This window comes from Bemisia tabaci, chromosome 3 (genome assembly GCF_918797505.1).
Source record: "Bemisia tabaci chromosome 3, PGI_BMITA_v3".
NCBI lineage: Eukaryota > Metazoa > Arthropoda > Insecta > Hemiptera > Aleyrodidae > Bemisia > Bemisia tabaci.
Genome location: NC_092795.1, coordinates 16,302,910 through 16,325,140, shown reverse-complemented (window position 1 = coordinate 16,325,140; position 22,231 = coordinate 16,302,910). Strand labels below are relative to the sequence as shown.

Below are 22,231 nucleotides of genomic sequence, written 5' to 3'. Positions count from 1 at the left end.
TCTCGTATTGATTGGTTCCATTTTTTCAGCTACTCGTCGTCTTTCTCGGATTTTGAGATCGCAATTCTGTTGTCGGGAGACTAAAGAATTCTCTTACCCAGTTTGACGAACAAATTCAAAGTATTATAGGCGGGGTTTTTTAAGAGAGAAAATATCGCATTCGAGTGCAGTTTCGATATCAGTATCGAATGCGATAGTTTTCCTTTAAAGAATCACGCCTTTATTAAGTTAAATTCGTTTGTCAAAATTGGTAAGTGAATTCTTCAGTCTCCTGACAACAGAGTTGCGATCACAAAATTCGAAAAAAGTGACGAGTAAGCAGCTGAGAAAATGGAACCAATCGATGCAATATATCGTATGTCGTTCTGAAACAAAATGTAACGTCCATCGAATTACCTTAAGGAGTTTAATGATGTAATGTTGAACCAAGCATCGCTGCGGATTTGATGCTGAATACTAGTATTTTCTTTGAAATACTTTCGATGATCTTTTTTCTAGAAAATTGAGTCATATGAGAATGTTTTTCTGGTAGATTCAATAAACGGGAAAGGTGATGAATTAACACATAAGAAAGTTTCAACGTATTTTTATTTAATAAAAAAACAATAACATTTTTTACTTTACAATCATTTAATATTAACTCAGTCGACAGTAAATTTATTTACAGTGTACCTACTTTAATACAAATGTCATATTTACTTCTTTTTTTTTAACAGATTTATCTGTCTTCATACAAACTTCCGATTTATAAAATTGGTTATTCTTGTCCAGTACATGCTGGAGGATGTTGCAATTATTTGGTGCAAACAGTTCGCAACAGCGAACGTTTTCTTTTTTCCTTCCACAAAACTAGCGACAGAAACACTGTGCTCTTTCTTCGTGGGAAATCTTTCCTTTTCGTGCAGAAAATCTTTTTCGTACAAAATAAAATATACCAGTTATTTAAAAATAATTGCTTTTTTGGAAAGAAGGTTCCTTCCAGCACCATATAGGAAAAAAATATCTAAAATTCTTAAAAAGATTTTAGATTTATAACTGGCGCGTGCCGAACGTTTAAAATCTCGATTTCACTTGCATGCAACAATTGACTTGGGCAATTTCAATGTAGATTGCTAACCCTAATCGACTAGAAGCAACACTTCAAAATGGTTTAATTGAGCAGAGGGAAAAAATGGGCTCAGCTGGTTTGACGGAAATGCATACTCACTTACAGGGATGGTAAAAAGCTTAAACTGAGATTTCATTAAGGGCAAAGAGGGTGGATTATTAAAAGATGAGATTTAAGTAAAACCATTCAATTAGCAAAACATATCTCAAGAAACTAAAAGAGGGTCCAAAGTTTACACGCAAATTTTATATTTTATTCTCTGCACGAAATCGTAATGTACTGGTATTTGTACAGGTTTCCGTTTGCACTGACGTATATTTTCAAGATAGTGCGCGTGAAAAAAACATATACCCTGCTGCCAGGGAACAACCGGCTATTTTGAAAAGTGCTTTTGGGGTTTCTTGCATGAATACCTCATGAGGTACGAGCAACTTGATCATTCACCAAAAAGGCAAGTAGATTCGTAAAATACTCAAAACTTTTTCAACTAATGCTGCTAATTCGAAATTTTCTTTGAAATGTATCAAATTTTCACACACCAATTTGTGCGGGGACAGAGGATTCAAATTAGTAGCACATCTCTGGCGAAAACCAGGCCGGCCACTTTGAAATAAATAAGAAGAAGAGGAAGAAGGAGGAGGAGGAAGTGATGAAGAAAAGAAAAGTCCGAATATAATTAAAATGAGCTAAATCAATGGGCGAATGATATTTTACGGATGACCCTGAGATCGAGCACGTCACCCGATGCACAGGCATGGAAAGATCTGAGCTTGGCTGATCAAGAGCCGTAAAATAATGGAAGCAAAAGTTGAATACAAACTTTTGAGTAAATTTTACAATTTTTACGAATTTCTAATACAGTAATTCTGAGTGTTTACATGCGATCGGCAGCCAGACGTGAAAATCACGGAACTTGGCTTTAATTGTTGCGCAAAATAATCAAAAGAGATTTTCTTCCTCGAAAAAGCGAGGGAAAAGAAAAATCATTTTTCATCGTGAAATTTTTTCGGAATAAGAAATGACACATACGCGTAAAAATGACAGGAAGACCATACAACATTTAAGATTTGAGGCTCCCGTTGCTTCGAATAATTTTGAGAGCAGGTCAGCAGGTAACATAGAGGAGGAAAAATGTAACTACAAATATAAGGAAAAGTGAACGTACAGAAAAATGGAAGGTAATTTTTTTACATGCGTTCGACAGCTGTAAAGGAAATAATAACAAAGGAGTACGTCCATATTTTGTCGTTTGGTGAAAAAAGTTAATTCTCATGAAGTTTTAACAAGCAATTTTACTTCGAGCAGTGACTTAAAATTATTGATGTCGACGGAAAAAAACATTTATAGGTATGATCATCAAAATAGTACTGCTGTAGGTATTTCCTTTTAGTATGTTTGTTTCTGAGTTCGTACTATGAATAGTTGATTCATTTTGACAGAGATGTGGATTCGAAACGTAATTTGTTGAAAAACAAGTGGATCATGTTATACTTTGAACTGTAATCCTCCTAATAATTACTCTTCTGGATCGCAAAAAAAAACACAATCAAATCTATGTATAAATATTACAGACAAGAACTTTGCCACAAGTAAAATCTTCTGGAGTTTTGGGTAACTGCACCTCTGAAATGAAGGTTTTTGGAGTCGAGCATGCATCCTTCAGCTTTGATCTAACTGCATTTGTGTTAAATTCCTGTCATGAATATTCATTACATCATACAATTTAGGTTGCTCCTTGCGTGAATTAACATTCGAACATTAAATCTAACTTTTCTTCTTAGTGATATTCCATTCATGTTGTTTAATTACTTTCTTTTAGTATACATAAAGGACAGAAAAATGAATGGGAAAAAAACAATCATAGGACAGACAATAAAAAAATAAAAAATAAAAAGGCATTGAAACTTGCTTGAAAAAGAGGGGAGCGTTGAGAAAAACAATAATCAGCTGAAAAAAATACGTTCGCAAGCGAACATGTACCCGACCGGCAAAGCCAGCTGAAAAACTGACGATCGATCCTCAAGTGAAATTCGATTCAGCGAGATTCAGAGAATCTCCGATATTTTTCACCCTAAAATAGTTGCACCAAGAAACAAATGCTTCAAGTGTTGACGTTTCGCTTTTTATTAATTAGTCAAGTTTAACGAAATAACTGGTACATTCTTAGGCTTAGCTGTAGAATTCAACCAAACTTTCATTTCTTTGGAGGACCTATTTTTCAAGAACAGCGACTGTACGAACAAATAAATTTACTAAAATTAAAAAAATACAAAACTTATTCGACCTACGTCTCGCGATATTTCACTCGTCCATTATTGCAATAACAACCACACGGATATGATTTGATTTTGGGAATATATGGAGAAAAAAATAGAAAAACTATTACTTGTTTTAAAATTAAGTACACGTAATTGCCTACAAGTTTTTGAAGCAGTGGAAAAGATTTTAAAAAATATAAAAATGCACTACTGGTGGATTCTAGCACGAACATTCAAGCACATTAAAAATAAGTTTGTCGGAGGAAAACAAAAGGGTTTAACATTCCCCATTGAGTCCAGAATAAAATCTAAAGGTTTTTTATACAGGTTGGACAAGGGGTATAAGGGGTGGTAATGGTACTTATAAGTTGTGCAATGATGAAAAGTAAACTCGAGAAGCCCGGAACAGAAGGCTTGCACAGTTTTTGGCGGTAGGTACCAGAAATACTGACGTCACTTATTCTCTGTTGGTCGTGACAATATTTTGATATTTAGGAAATTTTTGACCATATTCTTGCGAAAATAAATTCTGGATACAAAAAATGGCACGAGCGTGTTGCGAGCTTCGGGTTAGAAAAAAAACTCGGAGACATTCCCAACTTCCATTGGAGCTATTGATTACCGAATGGGTATTCTCGATCATTTTACACCCGTTTCACTAACTTTATAGTGTTACATATTATTTTACCAGCTTTTTTCAAAAATTATATAAATTACGCGGCAAATGACCGGTAGAAAGATCAGCATCGGAGACTAAATAAAAACAGCGAAAAGAGGCTGAAATTTCCAGGATTTCTCGGTGACAATAGCTACAAGGAAATTTGTTAATCTCACTTGTAATTTTTTTCAGTTGGAAGGAATGCAACACTACTTTTGGATGGGTTTTACGAGAACGACCAACTTCGCTTGATTCGAACTTACGTTTCCGAATCGCGCCAGAATTTTACGTAGTTTCACATAAATATCACAGTAATTTTTCCCCACACTTCTTAACGGTTACGGGCTCGGGTTAGCCAGAGAAAAATTACTACTAGGAACATTAGCAGATTCGTAGTGATCGTAAGTAAAGCAAACGTGGGAAGGCCAGAATGGACTTGACAATACGTTTAAAGGGGCGTTTAAGTAATATATGACACACTTGGAAGGGAGGGGGTCTAAATTTACGTTATGGTTCATTATGAGAGGAGAGGATATATTATGAAAATATCTAAATTAAAAAAAAAAATCTTTGATACAGGTAAAAAGGTTTGTTGGTTGAATTTTTAAGAAAGCGATGAAAATAGAGAGAAAATCTCTGTTCAGTGTTAAGCTATTCGATACAGGTGCTTTGCTGTGTTACAGATAAAACCAAAATCAAAATTGGAACCAAGATGAAATGAAAAAAATAAAAATGAATTAATCGGAAAAGAGTGCGGTTCATATAGTACTCAAACGCCCCCTGATCAGGAAGAAATCAAGTTGGCTGATAAAGTTTTCAATTAACTTTCAGTTACATTAAATGAATAAAAAATACAATCCAAAAATTCCCTTTTCTCATCTTCTTCCGTGCTTTGAACGGGCATAATATCTTACTCTTCGTCAATATGTTAAAGCAAACAATACAAAATAAGACCATAGAATTGTAATAACAGTGATTTCCACTAAAATCTGGGGATACATTATTGTTTGTTATAAATACTTTTAATTGCACCACGAGAAACAGTGTACTCGATCCGAGGTTATGTCCTAAAAAATCGTGGATGAAAAGGGAGCTGACGGCCGGTATGTAATTCATACTAATTTACGTTACCAGAAAAAGAAGTATCAAGGACAGAAGAACTTGGTCAAAATTATGTTACACAGAGAAAGGTATATTAATTGTCAAAGTTGAATACAATAGGTAGTTGGTAGAGACTACGGTATATCTTGCCGCCTCTTTTACAGGTTGCGGCCTTGTCTGCCAAAATGTCCACCTTTAACCAAAACTGGCCACCACGTCAGTCTTTTCTTCACACAAGACATTAAGGTTATCTAATTCTATTCCATACAGCTTGGGGACGAGGGATTTGATGGAATCGGATTGCCCCTCGCACCAACTGTCTCAAGAGCAACCTCTCTGTTTCCCGAGCCGCGAGCACGCAAGGAGCGCCACTTTGGTAGGCCTGAATCAAGGAGCCAGCCTAGAAGCAGGAGAAATTGACACTAAAGGACTGCTACGTCTCGAGCGACGCGATCAAACTGTGGAAGACGACAGACTGGATGTCGCTGAAGACTGACGAGTGGCCACACGAGTAGGAGGATTGTGACTGGCACTGGAGCGAGGGCTCCAGGAGGAGATCGGGGTCGGACATGGGGAAGTCCCTTAGGTCACTACTCCTTAAACTACTTCCTAAACTACTCCTAAAACTACTGCTATCGGACAGGTCGCTGAGGAACTCGGTCGAGTCGAGCCGGGGCTTCTTCGGCGAGGGACACGGACAGTCGATGTCGACGACGTTGAGTTCTTCGTCCTCGTCGTCGCTGATGGAGGTGAGGAGCCGCGGCGTCGGCGGCATGTAGAACTGGCTGAGGACGTCGGTGACGTCGCAGTCGTCGATGTCGTCCAGGGAGCGCTTCCGACCGGCGGCGCAGCGCGAGGCGGGGGCGGGGGCCTCGAGCCTCTCGGTCCGTCCGCCAGGGAGCGTGGTCGTCGTCGGCAGCGCCGAACTCGGGAGGTTGGTGATGTCGCTCAGCTGCGTGGCGTCGACGGTCGACGTGCGAGGGGTGAGGTAGGTGGCGCGCTTGTGGGCGGCCGTCCGTTGCTTCTCCTCGCGGGTTTCGCGCTGGAGACGCTTCATCGTGTTGTTGATGAGCACCGATCGGCGCAGCGAGGACTCCGGGTCCTCGATCTTCTTGAGCTTGTTCACGGAGATCTTGAGCACCTTGCGTCGTTCCTCCTTCTCGAGGTACTTGGCGCTCAGCATCGTTGGCCGGTTCATCGTGCACGTCGGCACGAAAAAGTCCTCATCCTTTGGGGCCTTGCACCCGTGGAGTGGTTCCAGCAAATCGTCTAGGCTGCTGAGGTTCTCTGATTTCATACCACTGTCTGAGACCAAGTTTTGATTCCCCGGGTCGGCACCTGAAACAGAGCGATACGGCACCGTTAGTTGACTGTTGAGGCTCATCATGGAGAGAACAAGAGGGGGTGTAAGGGAAAGACTTGAATAAGAGGAAAGTGCAAAAGTAAAATGAATCATAGAAAACATGCATATGGTGTCGCCGAGCGGAGAAACGTACATTTTTACGCCACAGCAAGCAAATCCGAAGCAAAACAGAAGCAAGTCGAATAAGAATTAAATGGACGTATTTATGCTAAAAAGAACTATTTGCATAGAGATTTCGTGCAACATAGTTCCTTTTAGCTTAAACACGTCCAAATGTCGCATGGCGTAAAACAATGTCCGTGCCTTGCTGCAACCACATTCTTAAAGGTCTCATTCGTAGTTTATTTCATACAGCGTTTTTCCTTGGCGCGGTACAACGACGGTAGTTTCTTACCACCAAATGCAGTCCAATTCGCACAGTCTCATCACGAAAAGAAAAGACAGACACGGGGAAAAAAGAATCTTCGCTTTCAACATTACATTCGCAGTGACGAAAATGCCGGCTACGATATCAATGCTGCCTTCATACCGAGGCCAAATTAATTATCGACACAGACGCAACATTGTAACGCCGATAAAAAGAGTACGTAGTGACCTGGAATTTGCCATGAGCACTGTTGGATACTCTTTTAACTATGGAGGTTTATCCGGAACGGTTATCCGGAAGGTTTATCCGCCCTTTATCCGGAAAAATCGAATTCGCGGACGACGATTCCCTCAAACCGGCCTCGCCCCAAATCGCGCGCCGAGCTTTCCTCCAAGTTTCGGGAAAGCGCTCGCACGGTGGCGCAGCGCTGAGCGAACCGGTACCGGGCGCTGCGTTTCCAGCCGGGCACCGTAGTCCGTAACCGTAGCAACCGTAGCGTACGCGTCCGCTAACGGAACCGGCTCCGGGCTCATCCGATCCGCGGGAGCGAGCTGGCAAACCGGTGACGCAATTCGCGTCCATCGTCCGTCGTCGTGACGCGCGGCCGAGGCACCCCCCGCCCCCCGCGGGAATGTTGGGGGGGGGGGGGGGGTCGAGGCGCAACGAGCGATCACTGTTCCGCTAATAGCACCGCCCGTTTTTACTGGACCCGCCGTGGTCGGATACCGTGACTTGCTGCGACCGACTATCTACTCTAGACTCCAGTGAGGGCGATTCTTGAGCTGAGAATCGATTGTGTAGAACGATCGGGTCCAGAATCGACCTACTGAAAGATCCATACAACGAATCAGACACTGGAAAAAAAAACACATTGGATCTAGAGTCCAGACTCTTGAAACATCGACAAGAAAAAATACTCTTGATTCAATCGGATTTTTGCTTAAATCAAGAACCAAGCTTCTTAATTTGAGCGGATTTCCTTTTGATTTAAGCAAAAATCTGATTAAATCAAGAGTATTGTTTCTTGTCAATGTTTTCAAGAGTCTGGACTCTAGATCTAATGTGTTTTTCCCCCAGTGTAGTAGATTTCTTTCTTGCAAATTCTGAGCCTACGCTGATTAAAAATCAAAAATCGGGGTGCCTAGAGACCGATTCATTTGATCAGTTCCTAGCGAGACGAACCGATCCTAGCGAAAGATCGGCGTGTCGGGAGTTGAGTCGATTCGACTTTATCGATCTTTCAGACTTGAGGAACCGTAAGCATTGCTATCCTCAGATGTGCAGCACAGATTTCGAGAAAAGCATCGATACAGATGACTCCGGGATAGGCTGTTGATTCTGCCGATCTAACCTCAAAATTGTGGCTCGTAAAATAAAATGAAGACAGAGCCGGTGCATAAAACTCGAGAGGCAGTTTATTTGATGGTCTATTATTTCAATCGGAAGGGTGCTGGCGCTGTTGCGAGACTTTGATGGCCGAGTCGAAAAATGTACTTTCCCCTCTGCAGCGTTGCAAATCGCTGGTCATGTTTTGATTTGATTGCTAAAAGAAAACCGATCATCAATTTTCTCGGAATTGTCTGCAAATTATCTTCGCTTACTTAAAAATATTCGTAGAAAATTATAAGGAGACGGTCGGTTGGTTCTCTTATAAAATAAGAAAATATAACGGGAGATATTGAAACGTTCCTGGGGGGATGTTAATTTTCCTAACTCAATTTCGACCAAAATGGACATTGTATGCTATTGGAACTAGTAGCCTCATTTAACCTTCAGGACCCCATTTCCCGTTGATGGACACGAATTTTATAAACTTCCAGTGGATCTGGTTGGAAAAACAACGTAAGTAACTACAAGATTAAAAAATTAGGATTGAGCTCTATAAATAGCGAAAAAATCCGTGTTCTGCTCGTACGAAAGGCGAGATAATAAAATCGTGGAGCTAAGGACGGATCTGGCACTGTGCGGCAGTGATGTGAGAAGGACGGCGATGAGAGGCGAGGGGGCATCGGGGGTAAGCACCACTCTGATCACCGAAGACGTATTCGAAAGGGGGAGAATCGACAGGAGGACAGGGGCTGAGGGCGGGCGCGGGGCTAGGGGGGAGGGGGCTCGAGGGGAAGGACCCGACCCGACCGCGGAGGGGTCGAACGCCAAATAGAGCTCACAGCAGAAGACAGGTGATCCGATAAACACACGGATACTTATTGTGAAGACGCTAATATGTACACACAGAAACACACACGTATACTCACCGTTAAAAAAATACCCTGAAAAAATAATCACGTGATTATTAAATCACATACTAACAAGCGCACGCACTCGTTTTGCATGTATCTGTATTTTATGCGTAATCGATGTAGGGTCAAGGACGTATTTTGTGGAAATAAAAATTTCTGGGGTAAGATACTGAACGTTATTGCATTCGTTACTACGACAAGAGCTACATGCCTTGTATCTGCTCTAAGCATAGAATTAATAAAAGTTGCGTGCGCACTCGCTATGCACGTATCTATATTTAATGCGTAATCGATGTAGGCTCAATGGCGTATTTTGTGAAAATAAAAATTTTTGGGGTGAGATACTGAACATTATTGCATTTGTTACAACGACAAGAGCTACATGCCTTGTATCTGCTCTATGCATAAAATTAACGAAGGTGATTACACAAACAACGCTCCCTTCGTCAGTGTCTAGTGCAACGAAGTCGAAACGCCTTCAACTGCGTGCGTATGCAACACGGACATCCGTAGAGTTCGAATAGTTGCGTCCAGGAGTTAATGTGAGTATTCGTCGCATTCGGCACTGATTGAGGGCGCTGTGCTTGTTTTTTTTACACCTCATTTTTTCCATCATTGCATATTGTGTACTAAAAGTGGTAAACTATTACTGAATTTCATCGCGACATTGTCAATTTTAAAAAAAATGCTTTGATTGCGAATCAATGACGAGGTATTTAAAGGAAGTTCTCGCATAAAATCTTGGGCAAGATGCTGGCAAAAATCAAGTAAGTTGTTCCTCTCACTGAAAAAAAAAAAAACAAATTGGATCTAGAGTCCAGACTCTTAAAAACATCGACAAGAAAAAGTACTCTTGATTCAATGAGAATCTGGCTTAAATCAAGAACCAAGCCTCTTAATTTAAGCGGATTTCGTTTTGCACCAAGCAAAAATCAGATTGAATCAAGAGTAGTATTTCTTGTCAATGTTTTCAAGAGTCGGGACTCTAGATCCAATGTGTTTTTTTTCCAGTGCCCAAGTTTTCCTTTACTTAGGAATTTGTGCTTTCGAACAACCGTCAAAATTAAGGAAGGTGATTAGGAGTTACAATAACCGTACGTGGATAATAGTGCAGACTGAAGAATACCTAGAAGTCATACAATTTTGGAATTCTTAATTATTTGTATGAAAATCAAGTATATTGCATAACTACGATAATTATGCTGTGTCCTCTCCGTGGAATTAAATCCAAATAAAACTGAAAGCTTCGGGACAAAACCGATGAACGCCCGGCTTTGCTGTTAACTCGCGGTACGCAAGTAGAACAAGAGCATGAAAATTCCGCGAGGATCAATTGAAACGTCGACAAAGAATTACACGGACCGGAGTTATTACCTTTGATACAAATATGACGGTCAGAATTCCATCGGAACGAGGAGCATTCCAGACGGGGAAGGACGTCCCTCCGATATTTTTCCACGCGTATTGCTTTCGCCCGTGACTTTTTTTCGTGTTCAACTCGGGACACCCTGTATAAAGTGATGATTTATACCGTATATCCATAATAAATTCCTCGGGATTTATTGTTTGACAACGGGCAGCTCGCTCTTCAGGTGGGAGTTCCGAGGAGCGGGACGCGGACGCGGGAGGGAGGGGATGCAGAGGGGGGGAGGGAGGGGGAGGAGGACGAGCGGCAGGGCTGGGGGAGGATCCACCGCCGCCTCTGTTACCGCGGTAACTTAACAGACGCGTTCCATCCAGAAGGGAAACATTCATTAAGTAAAGGAGAGTGGCTCCGAACCGAACATCTCGGCGGAAAGCGGACTGTAATTCACCCGTTGAATACATTACCGGCTGCGATTCCCCGTCTTGGAGCGATTTTCCGTCGATTTCGGCTTTATCTCCGGCTGCGTCACCCGGCTTATCCGTTTGATTTCGACTCTTTTGTGAGCTAATCACGGTTCGCGGTGACTCGAGCTTGAGCTCTTCATTCCTCGCCTCCCCGAGTAGCGGATTGATATGCCGAAGCTCGGAACATACGCTTCGGCGCGGCGGTGAAACGAGGGTGGCTTCGAGAGAAACAAACTCGTCATTTCGTGGGGCTGTGAAAACGAGGAATGTGAAATATTTATCTCAGGAACTGAGTGTGCAACCCACATGAAGTAAAAACACTTTAAAAGGAAGAAGGCCGTATTCCCTTTTTTTAAGTTGATTTCGGATTTATACATATTTTTCTCGTGTCTCCATTCTGCTAGAAGCACATTATAGCTGTTTTTCTCCCAAACAAATCCATTTAGAAAACTTAAAATAAAGCTTGAAGTATCCAAACGCAAAATATGGTATTCGATTAGTCAAATCGAATGGTTAATTTTTACGTTTGGGTGCTTTCAGCTCTGAGGTTTAAAAAATTTACTTTGTGAGAATTAACATCGTGAAACGTGCCTCTAGGCGTAATGGATCCGTTTTTTGCCAAATGTCAGATATGAAACTAGTATTTTAGAATTTCCTCCATATTATGTTTGCGAAAGACGGATTCAGTGACTACGTCGATATAATATCGAACTCTTGGTTCAAACCAGAACAAACTAACCTAACCTCATGTACAAATTCTTCGTGAGTCAATTGTGTTAGTTTATTAGAAAGCCATTGACCGGTCATAAATCAATTCAGGATTCATTAAACCTGAGAAATCCGATTGTAATAACACTTGAACGCATTCTACCACCATGGCGCGAATCAGAAACAAGACTATGCGTTTGTTTACTTTTGAAACATGACGTAGCCACAAAATCAGTCTGTTCTCGCTATGGACACACCTCGAGAAATGTTCTCATAACATTTTCCCTACTTATCGTTTTGTCTCCATGAACTATTCAAAGCAGCGGTATGGCACTCCAAAGCAACAGACCGTAACCCGGGTATCGCAGGGCAGAGAACCTGCCTTGCTTGTTGCTCGCCGAACATACCCTCAACTCCGACCCTTCGGATGTAGCGGGCTACGACCCTCGCGCCCCGCTTACTTTTCCTCTCAGGTGGACCAGACACCCCCCTCCCTTCCGGTGCGCCATCGGTCGGGGCGTTCTGCGCACGCGTTGAGCGTGTCGCCTTATTGGTCTAGGCCACCAGGCGCGCTACCTGTGCCTGTGCCCTATGCCGAAATCGTGCCGCGTTATACCCGACGACCCCCGGTAATTATTACCTCGGCAGGGTCGCAAGGCTGTAGTCTCCAATTTTGGACAAATCACCTGAGAACATCACAGAAGATAAACCCCTCTTACTTCAATCAGCTTGTGATCAATATCAGTGGCGAGGCGTGAATGATCGATAATCGATTTTCCCCGATTTGCAGCTGTAGGTAAAGAATCGATTCTTATTAAGGTGTTCGTTGCGGATACTCGGTTAATCGATCCTTTTCCATAGGTTTGAATGGCAGATCAATTGATATATCGCAAAGCAGCGCCACGCCACTGAACACTACATTTTACAGACCGCGCACTGCTATCTTTCCTAAAACATGTAAGTTATGTTCGGAAGTCTAAACTCAGATTCGCCTACGGATATCTGATGAACAATGCATTTTGAGAACTTTACCACTTTGCAAAAACGGCTAAGCAGCGTAGCGGATAAAAGCTCACGCATTCAACTTATGGTGAAAATCAATCGATGAAATACTACCTACTGACTTCATTTTGTGAACTTGTTGTTAAATCTATTGTAATCTACCCAAGGCCAAGGGATACATGGATTAATTTTCAAGTGGTATAAATGATACCTCATTTACAATTAGCGGAGGCTCTTTTGTATGGGAGTGAAGTAAGCGAGATCAATGCACTCGTAGAGAGCGCCAGAATGCGAGACAAAATGAAATTATAGAGTAAACGACCTTGGAGGTTAACAAGGAGTTTTCTGCATAATCTGACTTTTTCCGTGTTTCGTTTTAGAAGCTTGAGAGTGCATTGATCTTACGTGCTTTAATGCAAGTAAATAGGAGGAAATGCGCGTTAAATTTACGGGCATCTTTGTCAAGTGGCCGGTTGGAACTACATAATTAAGCCTTGCCTCGAAAACTGTAGAGTCATTGTATGGTAACGGAAGACATTTCCCCTCTCTTCTTGTACTTCGGTGCTTAAATTAATAAATAATCTTCTATATGTTTAAAACAAGAGGCAATTTCTTGTACCAGTGAGGTTTGGGTATCTGTAGGGCCGATTGTTATTCTGAGTGCAGCGATGCGTCTAAGGATTTTCAAAATTTGATCACATTCGAGCTTTTGAAATTCTTCGATTTTTTTTTTTTTTTTTTTTGCTTTTAAGAGAAAGGTTTCGCTACATATTTCCTACGTTATTTATTTACATTTTTTATATTAATTCTACATATTTACATGTGCAAGACATATTTTTTACAAGCTTTGGGTCTTGCCGACCAGACTTTGCACTCACCGTAGGGTAGGTTCTAGCTGGACTTTTTTCTTTTTCTTCAGCGAAAAAGAATACAAATAAGTTGAGATGCGCTCTCAGACTTTTTCCTCGGGGACCATGACACAACTTTGCCGCATTCGTCGTTCTTAGATCAAAGAATATAGAGGCCGCACTCCACATTTTAGGACGGCAACGTTGTTATATATTAACACAGTCAAAGCATTATTCGGAAAATTGACAATGTCCGATTAAAATCAGTGTTAGCTTACTTTATTGGCATAATAGGCAACGCTGGAATTCAGTTACAGTGCACTTGCAAGAGAAACAAGCAAAGCGCTCACAGATAATAGCGTCGAATGCGACAAACACTATGCAACTCCTGGATACAACTATTCGAACTCTACGGATGTCCGTGTTGCATACGCACGGAGTTGAAGGCGTTTTGACTGTCCAGGCACTCTCCACATCACCCGCGGCGCGGCGCAAAGATGGGTTTCACTGCAAGGATCCAAAATGGCAGAGCGTTTCCAATTATTTGATTATACTAAAAATAAGATATCTGCTAAGCACGAATGGTCGCATACAGGCGTAGGGTGTGAGCATCTTTGGTGCTTGATTTTGAAATCGCAATGTCCTGAGAATGATTTGTAGAGCGACTTTCCATGCCTAAGAGATGTCTTCAAAGTATAAATGAAGAATTGAAAGCACTGTGTCATTTAAGATCTCGCAGTAAAGCCCGCCACACTATGAAATGAGCCTTTCAGAAATTCTTCAAATCCTGATGTAAATTCCTCCACATTTTAAATTGTGAGAAGTTCTTGCAGGACATTTTGCGAATAAATCAATGAAACCTTTTTTAAAACCTCTAAGTTCAGTATAAACATCGATATGAGCTTAATATTTCCATATTTTGTCCGACTCTTCTCATCGACTTGCTCCACTAAGCGCCGCGGGTGCAGTGGTGAGTGTCTGGACAGCCAAAACGCCTTCGCTTCCGTGAGTATGCAACGCGGACATCCGGAGAGTTCGAATAGTTGTATCCACGGCGATGTAATGAAATAATTCGTTTCGTATCTGTCACATGCGACACTAACTGAAGCTTTGGTTGTTTCTCTTACATTTGAACTAGATTACAGCGTTGCCTATTGTGCCGATGAAGTAAACCATTACTAAATTGTACCGCGACATAGTCAATTTTCAAAAAATGCAATATTTAAATGTACCGCACATTGCTGGACCTCCGAAATCGCCCAAAACTGGGTACCTGTGCACGTAAAGTAGGGTTTCCTACAACCTACGTTAGAAGGTCGTCCTCTGTTTGGATTTCGTTGTTTTTAAAAACTAATTTTGACATTTTAGTACGAAATTTTCGAGGGACAATCCTGATGAATCAGATCACACGGACTCTGGTACAAAAACGACGACCATTCGTTTCTCGAAAAAGAAATGCAATAGGAAATCTGTGACATCAAAAGCCTCAATTTACGTATATAATTTCCTAGGTATGATGGCGAAATTATGATACACTGGAAAAGAAAAAGAAAACACACACACACACACATTGGATCTAGAGTCCAGACTCTTGAAAACATTGACAAGAAAAAGGACTCTTGATTCCAGCAGATTTACGCTTAAATCAAAAGGAAGTTCGCTCAAATTAAGAGGCTTGGTTCTTGATTTAATCTTAAATCTGATTTAATCAAGAATATTTTTTCTTGTCGATGTTTTTAAGAGTCTGGACTCTAGATACAATGTGTTTTTTTTGTTTCCAGTGTAAGTTTTATGCGGAGCAATAAGTATTATGTTCTGTTCTTTCACTCCTGAAATGTCCGCCGCGTCTTAGTACTCATTAACTCACAACCGTATGAGCGCTTAAAACTAGTGGATGCAGGCAACTCGAAAATATTATTTCTGTGAAGATCCTTTACTTTCATCGAATGTCAATGCCGATTAGGCATTACATAGCGCCATAGCGTAAACAGGTAGTCGACGAAGTGAGTTCGGGATGCGGGCGCGCTTGCAGGGAAACGCGGACTGTTGCAGCGAGGCATCCATCCGACGGGACGGCAAATCAAGGGAGGAGCGAACACACAAATAAATGGATCAACTAAAAATTATGTAGATGATAATAATCTTGGTTGGTAGCGTCGTCGGCGGGGCGGCACGGGGGGCGGGGGGTTGCGGGAAGTCGAAGGAGTGCTACGAGGTGCCGACTGAATGAGGGTCGAACTCCGCGTTGCCGTTTTGGCTCGTCTCTCGGAGAATAAACGCTCAATAACTCGGTGAGGAGAGTAGGCACTGCCATATTGGTACCACTATTTTCGATTTTTTCGCAGAGATCTTGAGGACAAATTTTGTTTGGCCTACACTGAAAAAAAAAAAAATACATTGGATCTAGTCCATGACTCTTGAAAACATTGACAAGAAAAAATTCTCTTAATTCAATCAGATTTTTGCTTAAATCAAAAGGAAATCCGCTCCAATTAACAGGCTTCGTTCTTGATTTAAGCAAAAATCCAATTGAATTGCAAGAGAATTTTTTTTTGTCGATGTTTTTAAGAGTCTGGACTCTAGATCCAAATGTGTATTTTTTTCCAGTGTATGTGAAAAAATCCTCCCTCGAATGATTGAGGAACTATTTCGAATAATTTGCAATTTTGCGTGGAATATGAATTATTGTCAGGAGATTAGAGCGACCCTACGCTGATATTTTCAACTCGGCTTGTTTTAAATTGTTGGTTTAAGTTGATCCCTCGGCTTAACGATTAGTGGGTGACACAAGCAGTGCAGACTTCCTTCACCGATTACGATATAAATTGCATTCTATGATCATGGGTACTTAATGTTTTACAATTTTCAGGCTTTCATAAAGCTCTAGGGGATCACCGTGAACAACTTAGCCCTTATTGAATTTTGCGGGTTACGTTGCGAACGGATGACTTTCCATGAATACGCAACGTCTTGTTGAAACGTTCTTCTTTGAATCGTTTAAATCATGATATGCAACTTTTTCTACAGTCCTTAAAGTGCAAAATCCATTTTTGGATAAACATTCCGTCACTGTCTAGTTTGTTTACATGCGCGAGTGCGTTGAATAGTTCAAAGCTTCACTGGAAAAAAAAGAAAAAGAAAAAAAAAAACCACATTGAATCTTGAGTCCAGACTCTTGAAAACATTGACAAGAAAAATTACTCTTGATTCGATCGGATTTTTGCTTGAATCAAAACGAAATCCGCTTAAATTAAGAGGCTGGGTTCTTGATTTAAGCTACATTCTGATTGAATCAAGAGTACTTTTTCTTGTCGACGTTTTTAAGAGTCTGGACTCTAGATCCAATGTTTTTTTTCCCGTGATTGAGGAACTGATTGGAAACGGCACAGATTTCTCGTGATTAAATAATACAGGTGAGGGCTAAACGAATGCAAGTGGCTTTACAAACAAAGCTCTCCCTACGAGGGTGTTCTAAATAAACTTGGTTTTCTCGAGCAAGCGGCAACGCTGAGAGACGGGACCGATTGTAAAGTGAACGAAAATGAAAAATAAGTGTTCGAGGGCTCGCCGTCAGAGAAGGGGGGGGGGGGGGGTCGGGTTCTCGCGTCCATGTTGTGATGTCGGGCCTGAAGGACCATTTAGCTCAATCCTTGTCTTGTTCTTGTTTTAAAATTAAACCGTTCGTTACTCGGGCCTCCTTTATCATGAGCATTCAATAAGATGAGAATCATGTATTTATGTGCTGCCCGATGTCCTTTTCCACGACGACCCGAGAAAATTATTGGGTAGAGAGTCGGGAACGTCGATATTGATTTACTGAGGGCAATGTGCGCCTCCTGATAAAAAAAAAAGAGTCGCACATCGAAGCTCGAATTCTTTTGGCGCTGAGGACTGAGGAGTCACTAAAGAATTAATAACTCGCCTACGGCTCGACCGAAAATGAGAATATTGGGAGAGAAGTGCTTTGTTTACATTCGGGCAACCCTAATTTTGAACTTACGGATTCTCTTCTCAGTCGCAGGGGCTGCCAACACAGCTGAAACCCTGAGTTTCGCTAAAAACAGCTTATTACAGAAACAAGTATTTTCGAACTTGTCAAACTTTTAACATATGTAACTTATAATTTCTAATAAGGAGAAAAGCTGAGACATGTGTGTTTAATGAGTCCATGGTACCACTATAATCGTTGCAAAAATTATATTTTCTACAGTTGTAGGTAGAGATTGTGATTGTGATTATGATTATGATTATGGACGACATGAAAGAGGGAATGGGAGGCACGAATAGGAATGAGTTGGACTTCGTTTAGCAACGAGAAACCACTACTTTAGACTGACATTGGAATTACGACGTGAGTGCTTTCCTCAAGTTTCTCCATACAAAAAGTACTTGATGGATGAATTAAGTTAGTAGTTCCTTCTTGCGAAATTAAGTCCAGCTGGTCAAAGAGTAGTAGAGCCCCTGTGAACCGTGCAATCTTTTCGACGGTTTGTTTATGACTGATCAAGATGCTTTAAATCTTCCTACAGGGTAACTCAAAAGTCACGCACCACTACTGGCCACGAGGGGGGTGGCCATTTGAAATTTTTGAGTTGCCCCCCCACCTCCTCCCCCCGAGGGGATCAAAAACTGGAAAGTACCCAAAAAAGTGTCCCCCTCGATATGAGGAAAAACGTCTTAAACCGCAAATCGATATAATAATAAGAACTAAAGTTATGGCCAGTGGTGCGTGACTTTTGAATAACCCTGTATAAGGCGATTCTTTCCTAATTTGATTTAAACTTCATCTCTGAAAAGACACCCCCCCCTTCCTCCCTTGATGCACCTCGACAGCTAAAGGGGGATAAATGTGGAATTCCGCCGGTTGGCAGCGTGGCAGACTGCGAGACTAGACTCCCCTTAGCCCTTGGGCAGATGGGCGAAGGGGGACGCGCGGAGGGGTGCAAGGGTGGAGGGGCGAAGGGCTGGCAGGGCCGGGTAGTTGGATCTCGTTTTACTTCCTCAATAGTAGCTAAAGTAGGATTATTCCTCCTTTCGAGGACGCGAGGTCGTGACACTGTAAACATGGCCCCGGTCGCTTGGGGTTCGCCTTCCCGCACGGCACGTCGACCGCTCAACGCCTCCCACAAAAATTAATCGACATTTGTCCCCGCACGGCGGTTTCACACCTCGCGGGTGCTCCAGTGGAGTGCTTTGCGATATATCGATTGGTACGAAATTTAAACCTATGGTAAAGAATCGATTATTAAGGTGTTCGCTGCGAACACCCTGTTTATCGATCATTTTCCATAGGTTTAAATAGCTTAATAATCGATGTATCGCAATTCACGCCACGCCACTGTCGCGGGGGCTCCCGCTCCCTGGCTGCTACGCGGTCCAAATCCCTAGTGGCGCTTAGGGGGCCCCACGCGTGAGTTGTTAACACACTTGGATCCGCGATGTCCTTCCTCTCCTCGTAAATATACTCCAGTACGGAACCTTCGTTTCTAGCTTGCCTAACCATAAAAGCACCTATGTGCATAGGGCACTGATGACACACATACATTCTTAAAAACGAGATCCCTTTCCTCTTCCTTATTGCAAAATATAGTCGAATTATTACCAAGTGCCAAAATTCACCACGTTCACATGGTTTTTTCCCTCTCAATTTTCTGTGTTTTGAGGTTTTCCGTATGAGATGTAATCCCCCAACCTAAGCTGATCGAAGAAGGAACGCCCCACGCCCCCCCCCTCCCCCATACACCCGAGAATAGGGAGGAGGAAAAAGGGGTCAAAAGAATAAGGAAAGTAACGCAGGAAAAAAGAAGGAAAGAGGCTTATATTTAGTAATTATTTACGACGACGTTCACTCATACTGCATAATAGATGCTTTAAAAACTTCGAAAATTCGGTCAGGGGGGGGGTGCACCCCCCCCCCCCCCCCGGTTAGAAGTGTCTGGATCCGGCTGCGGTGCCACAGGAAGTAATTGACGAGATCGGGCAAGGATGATCTTTGTATGCTCTTTGCTGGTCGTTTTATTTAGACTCGGAAGTTTAAGCCTGGAAGCTGCGAGGGGGTGGAAGCGGGGGCGTCGGTGGTGGCGATTTCGGATCGGGGATCGGGAGGCTTGGCTCGGCCGAGGTTTCCGCGCGACGAGCGAGAACGGGGACGGGGACCGACGAGTGCGAGCGGGCCGAGCGAGCGGGCGGGTAGCGCGGGACTCGGGAGTTCCTCCGTTTAAAGTTGGAGCGCCACGATAAAATATTGATTTCGACGGAGACCGCGCGCCTCGGAACTTGAGCAGGTCTCCCGTTCCCCGGTGCCGGAGCCGGTGCCGGTGCTTGGAATAATTTAACTCGCCGAGGATCCCGGCTTTCCGCCTACTTAAAACCCCTTGAAATTTTCAAAGCTCGTCTGCGAGCTCCAGGAATCCGCTGAATCGCCCGCTTTATAAACACCGGATAAGTACGGCGCCTTTGTTTTCAGCTGGCCCACCGCGCTTTCGCCCCCCCCCCCCCCCCCCTCGCGTGAGCCTCCCCACGGGGGTGTTAATAGATTTTTCGCTTTTCGGCTCTTGGCTCCCCTAAGACTCGTCCGGTCGAAAAACGAGACGAGACACTGGGATGAGGACTCCTTTGGTTCCCTTTTGCGATAAGATGGAAATGGATAAGAACAAAGTCAGGAATCGTTGATGATACGTCAAATGAGCACGCGTTAGAAATCAGAATAAAGAGTGGAGTAAAATAAGGAATAGAGGGAGAGGAGGAGGAAGAAGATGGAAGCGGAAGAAGAAAGCGGAGGAGAAGAAACAGGAGAGAAACAGGAGGAAGGAAAATAAGAAGAGAAAGGAAGAAGAAAAAGAAAATTACTTAAGTAGGTGAATGGACGCATTTAAACGAAAGAAGTCTACCTACATTGGTAAGAGGAGGAGGAGAAAGAAGAGGAGAATTTCTTTCTCCTCTTCTTTCTCCTCCTCCTCCTATGCCTCCATCCGTCTTTTCTAGACGGATGAGAAAGAGGAGGAAGAGGAGGAGGAGGAGGAAGAAGAGGAGGAGGAGGAGGAGAAAGAGGAGGAGGAGAAAGAGGAGGAGAAAGAGGAGGAGGAGGTGAAGGAGGAGGAGGAGAAGGAGAAGGAGAAGAAGGAGAAGGAGGAGAAGGAGAAGAGGGAAGAGGAGGAGTGTGGAGGAATGTCATGCTACGGGGAAAACGCCGTATGAGCATCCGGATATTGCTAAACATGAAACATTCATTTTAGAAGAAATTTATTAATATTTATTTCTATAAATTTTCAAATCCTGAACGTAGTTAGATTAGATTACGAGTAAAATCCTCCGGAAAATTCCGAGAAAAATATGCACAAGTTTCCCTTAAAATGTGTATTTTATCAAAGTCAATTCGGCAACGTCTGGAGGCTGATACAGCGTTTTTCCTCGGCACGGGAGTTTAACACGGCAGTATATACATTCCTTGATCCTCGCTAATACTCGGCTTTACACATTATGATATTACGCGTGGGTCATGTCATCTACACATCCGAGGAGCGAGCACTTGGCGCCGGCTCGAGGCGAACACCTCATGAAAAGCTACGAGCTTTACGGGAGAGGCCCAAAGTTTGGAGCTAATTGTGAGTTATTACCGAGGAACAACCCGGTCGGTGTAAACGCAGAAGTAGGACGCGCTTCCGACCGCTGCGCCGCGCCGCGCCGCGCCTCGCCGTCCCATCATCCGCTGCCGTTATCGTCCGAGACCGATGATGAGATCTCTTCGTTTATGAGCCCGAGCTTCCGCATTCCGAATTGGAACCTCGTGCGAAAATATTGGCGAATCCGGACCGGTTGAAAAATGGAACGTTCCGTTGATCCCCTTGTGTGCTCCTCGCGGTGTAGTATACCCGGCCCAGATATTGAGTGTTTGAGGCGTTGGGTGCAGAAAGAGCATTCCTTGATTGTGGGGTTTCGGAATCTCCACGTCTGACGTATGTTTTAGAAGGGATAATGTTGGGTAAATATACATCATTTTTGATAGTGGTTCGATGTATCGTTCGGTTCAAAACAATAGAAAATAACCTCAAACAAAACTTTCAGGATTTCAGTCGGAAGAGCTGAAAATGAGAAAATTCCGAACTATTTCACCTTGCGATGCCATTTAGTACTCATTAGAATCAAAAATCTCAGAAAAACCCCTGTTTCCTCAGGTTCCTCGATTGACTTTTGAGGCTATGTTTACATGCTGAACCAATCGATATCGATACGGTCTCACCTATTTGAAGTATCGAAAACGATCTATTATGAAATTTCTCGTTTTCAGCATTGCAAAATTATAAAGAATATTCGGTAAAAGTTTCAACGAATTACATACGTTTGCTTTAATTATAATGGATAAAACGTTAGCTGATATTTTGAGACACAGCCACCAAGAAATGCCTTTTCTGCAACCGGCGATGCGCTTGTGGTTGTCCATGGTAGAAGGGGTCTTGGCACCCAGAAGGTCAAGATTACTGCTGTTTAAACCAGTAACGTGTTTTTCGAATATTTTAGAACGAAAAAAGGGGGGTTTCGAACCCGAGACCTCTGGCTCACTATTCAGTTGCGCTAACTAGCGGACAAACCGAGTTCGGCTGTTTTGCGTGTTAAAAAAAAAAAAATAAAACGAAACAAAAATCTTGGAGTTTCCAAAAACATAAAATTACAAGTTCCTCCGTTTTGATAAGTATTTCTTACTTATCGTTATTTCTTTATTATATAAAAAAAACACAAGATTTATTCTGA

The 22,231-nt window shown here is 42.5% G+C and overlaps 1 protein-coding gene across 4 annotated transcripts in view; it reads right to left on the bottom strand.

The window, feature by feature from the left end:
• Positions 1-570: 570 nt before the first annotated feature.
• Positions 571-22,231, bottom strand: part of LOC109044208 (uncharacterized) — a 74,759-nt gene continuing 53,098 nt past the window's right edge. For all 4 annotated transcript variants that reach the window (XM_072297920.1, XM_072297921.1, XM_072297922.1 and 1 more), the window contains one exon: positions 571-6,463. In XM_072297920.1, coding sequence (XP_072154021.1) covers positions 5,559-6,463 — 905 coding nt within the window. In that variant the 3' untranslated portion in view covers positions 571-5,558. The remainder of the gene's footprint in view (positions 6,464-22,231) is intronic.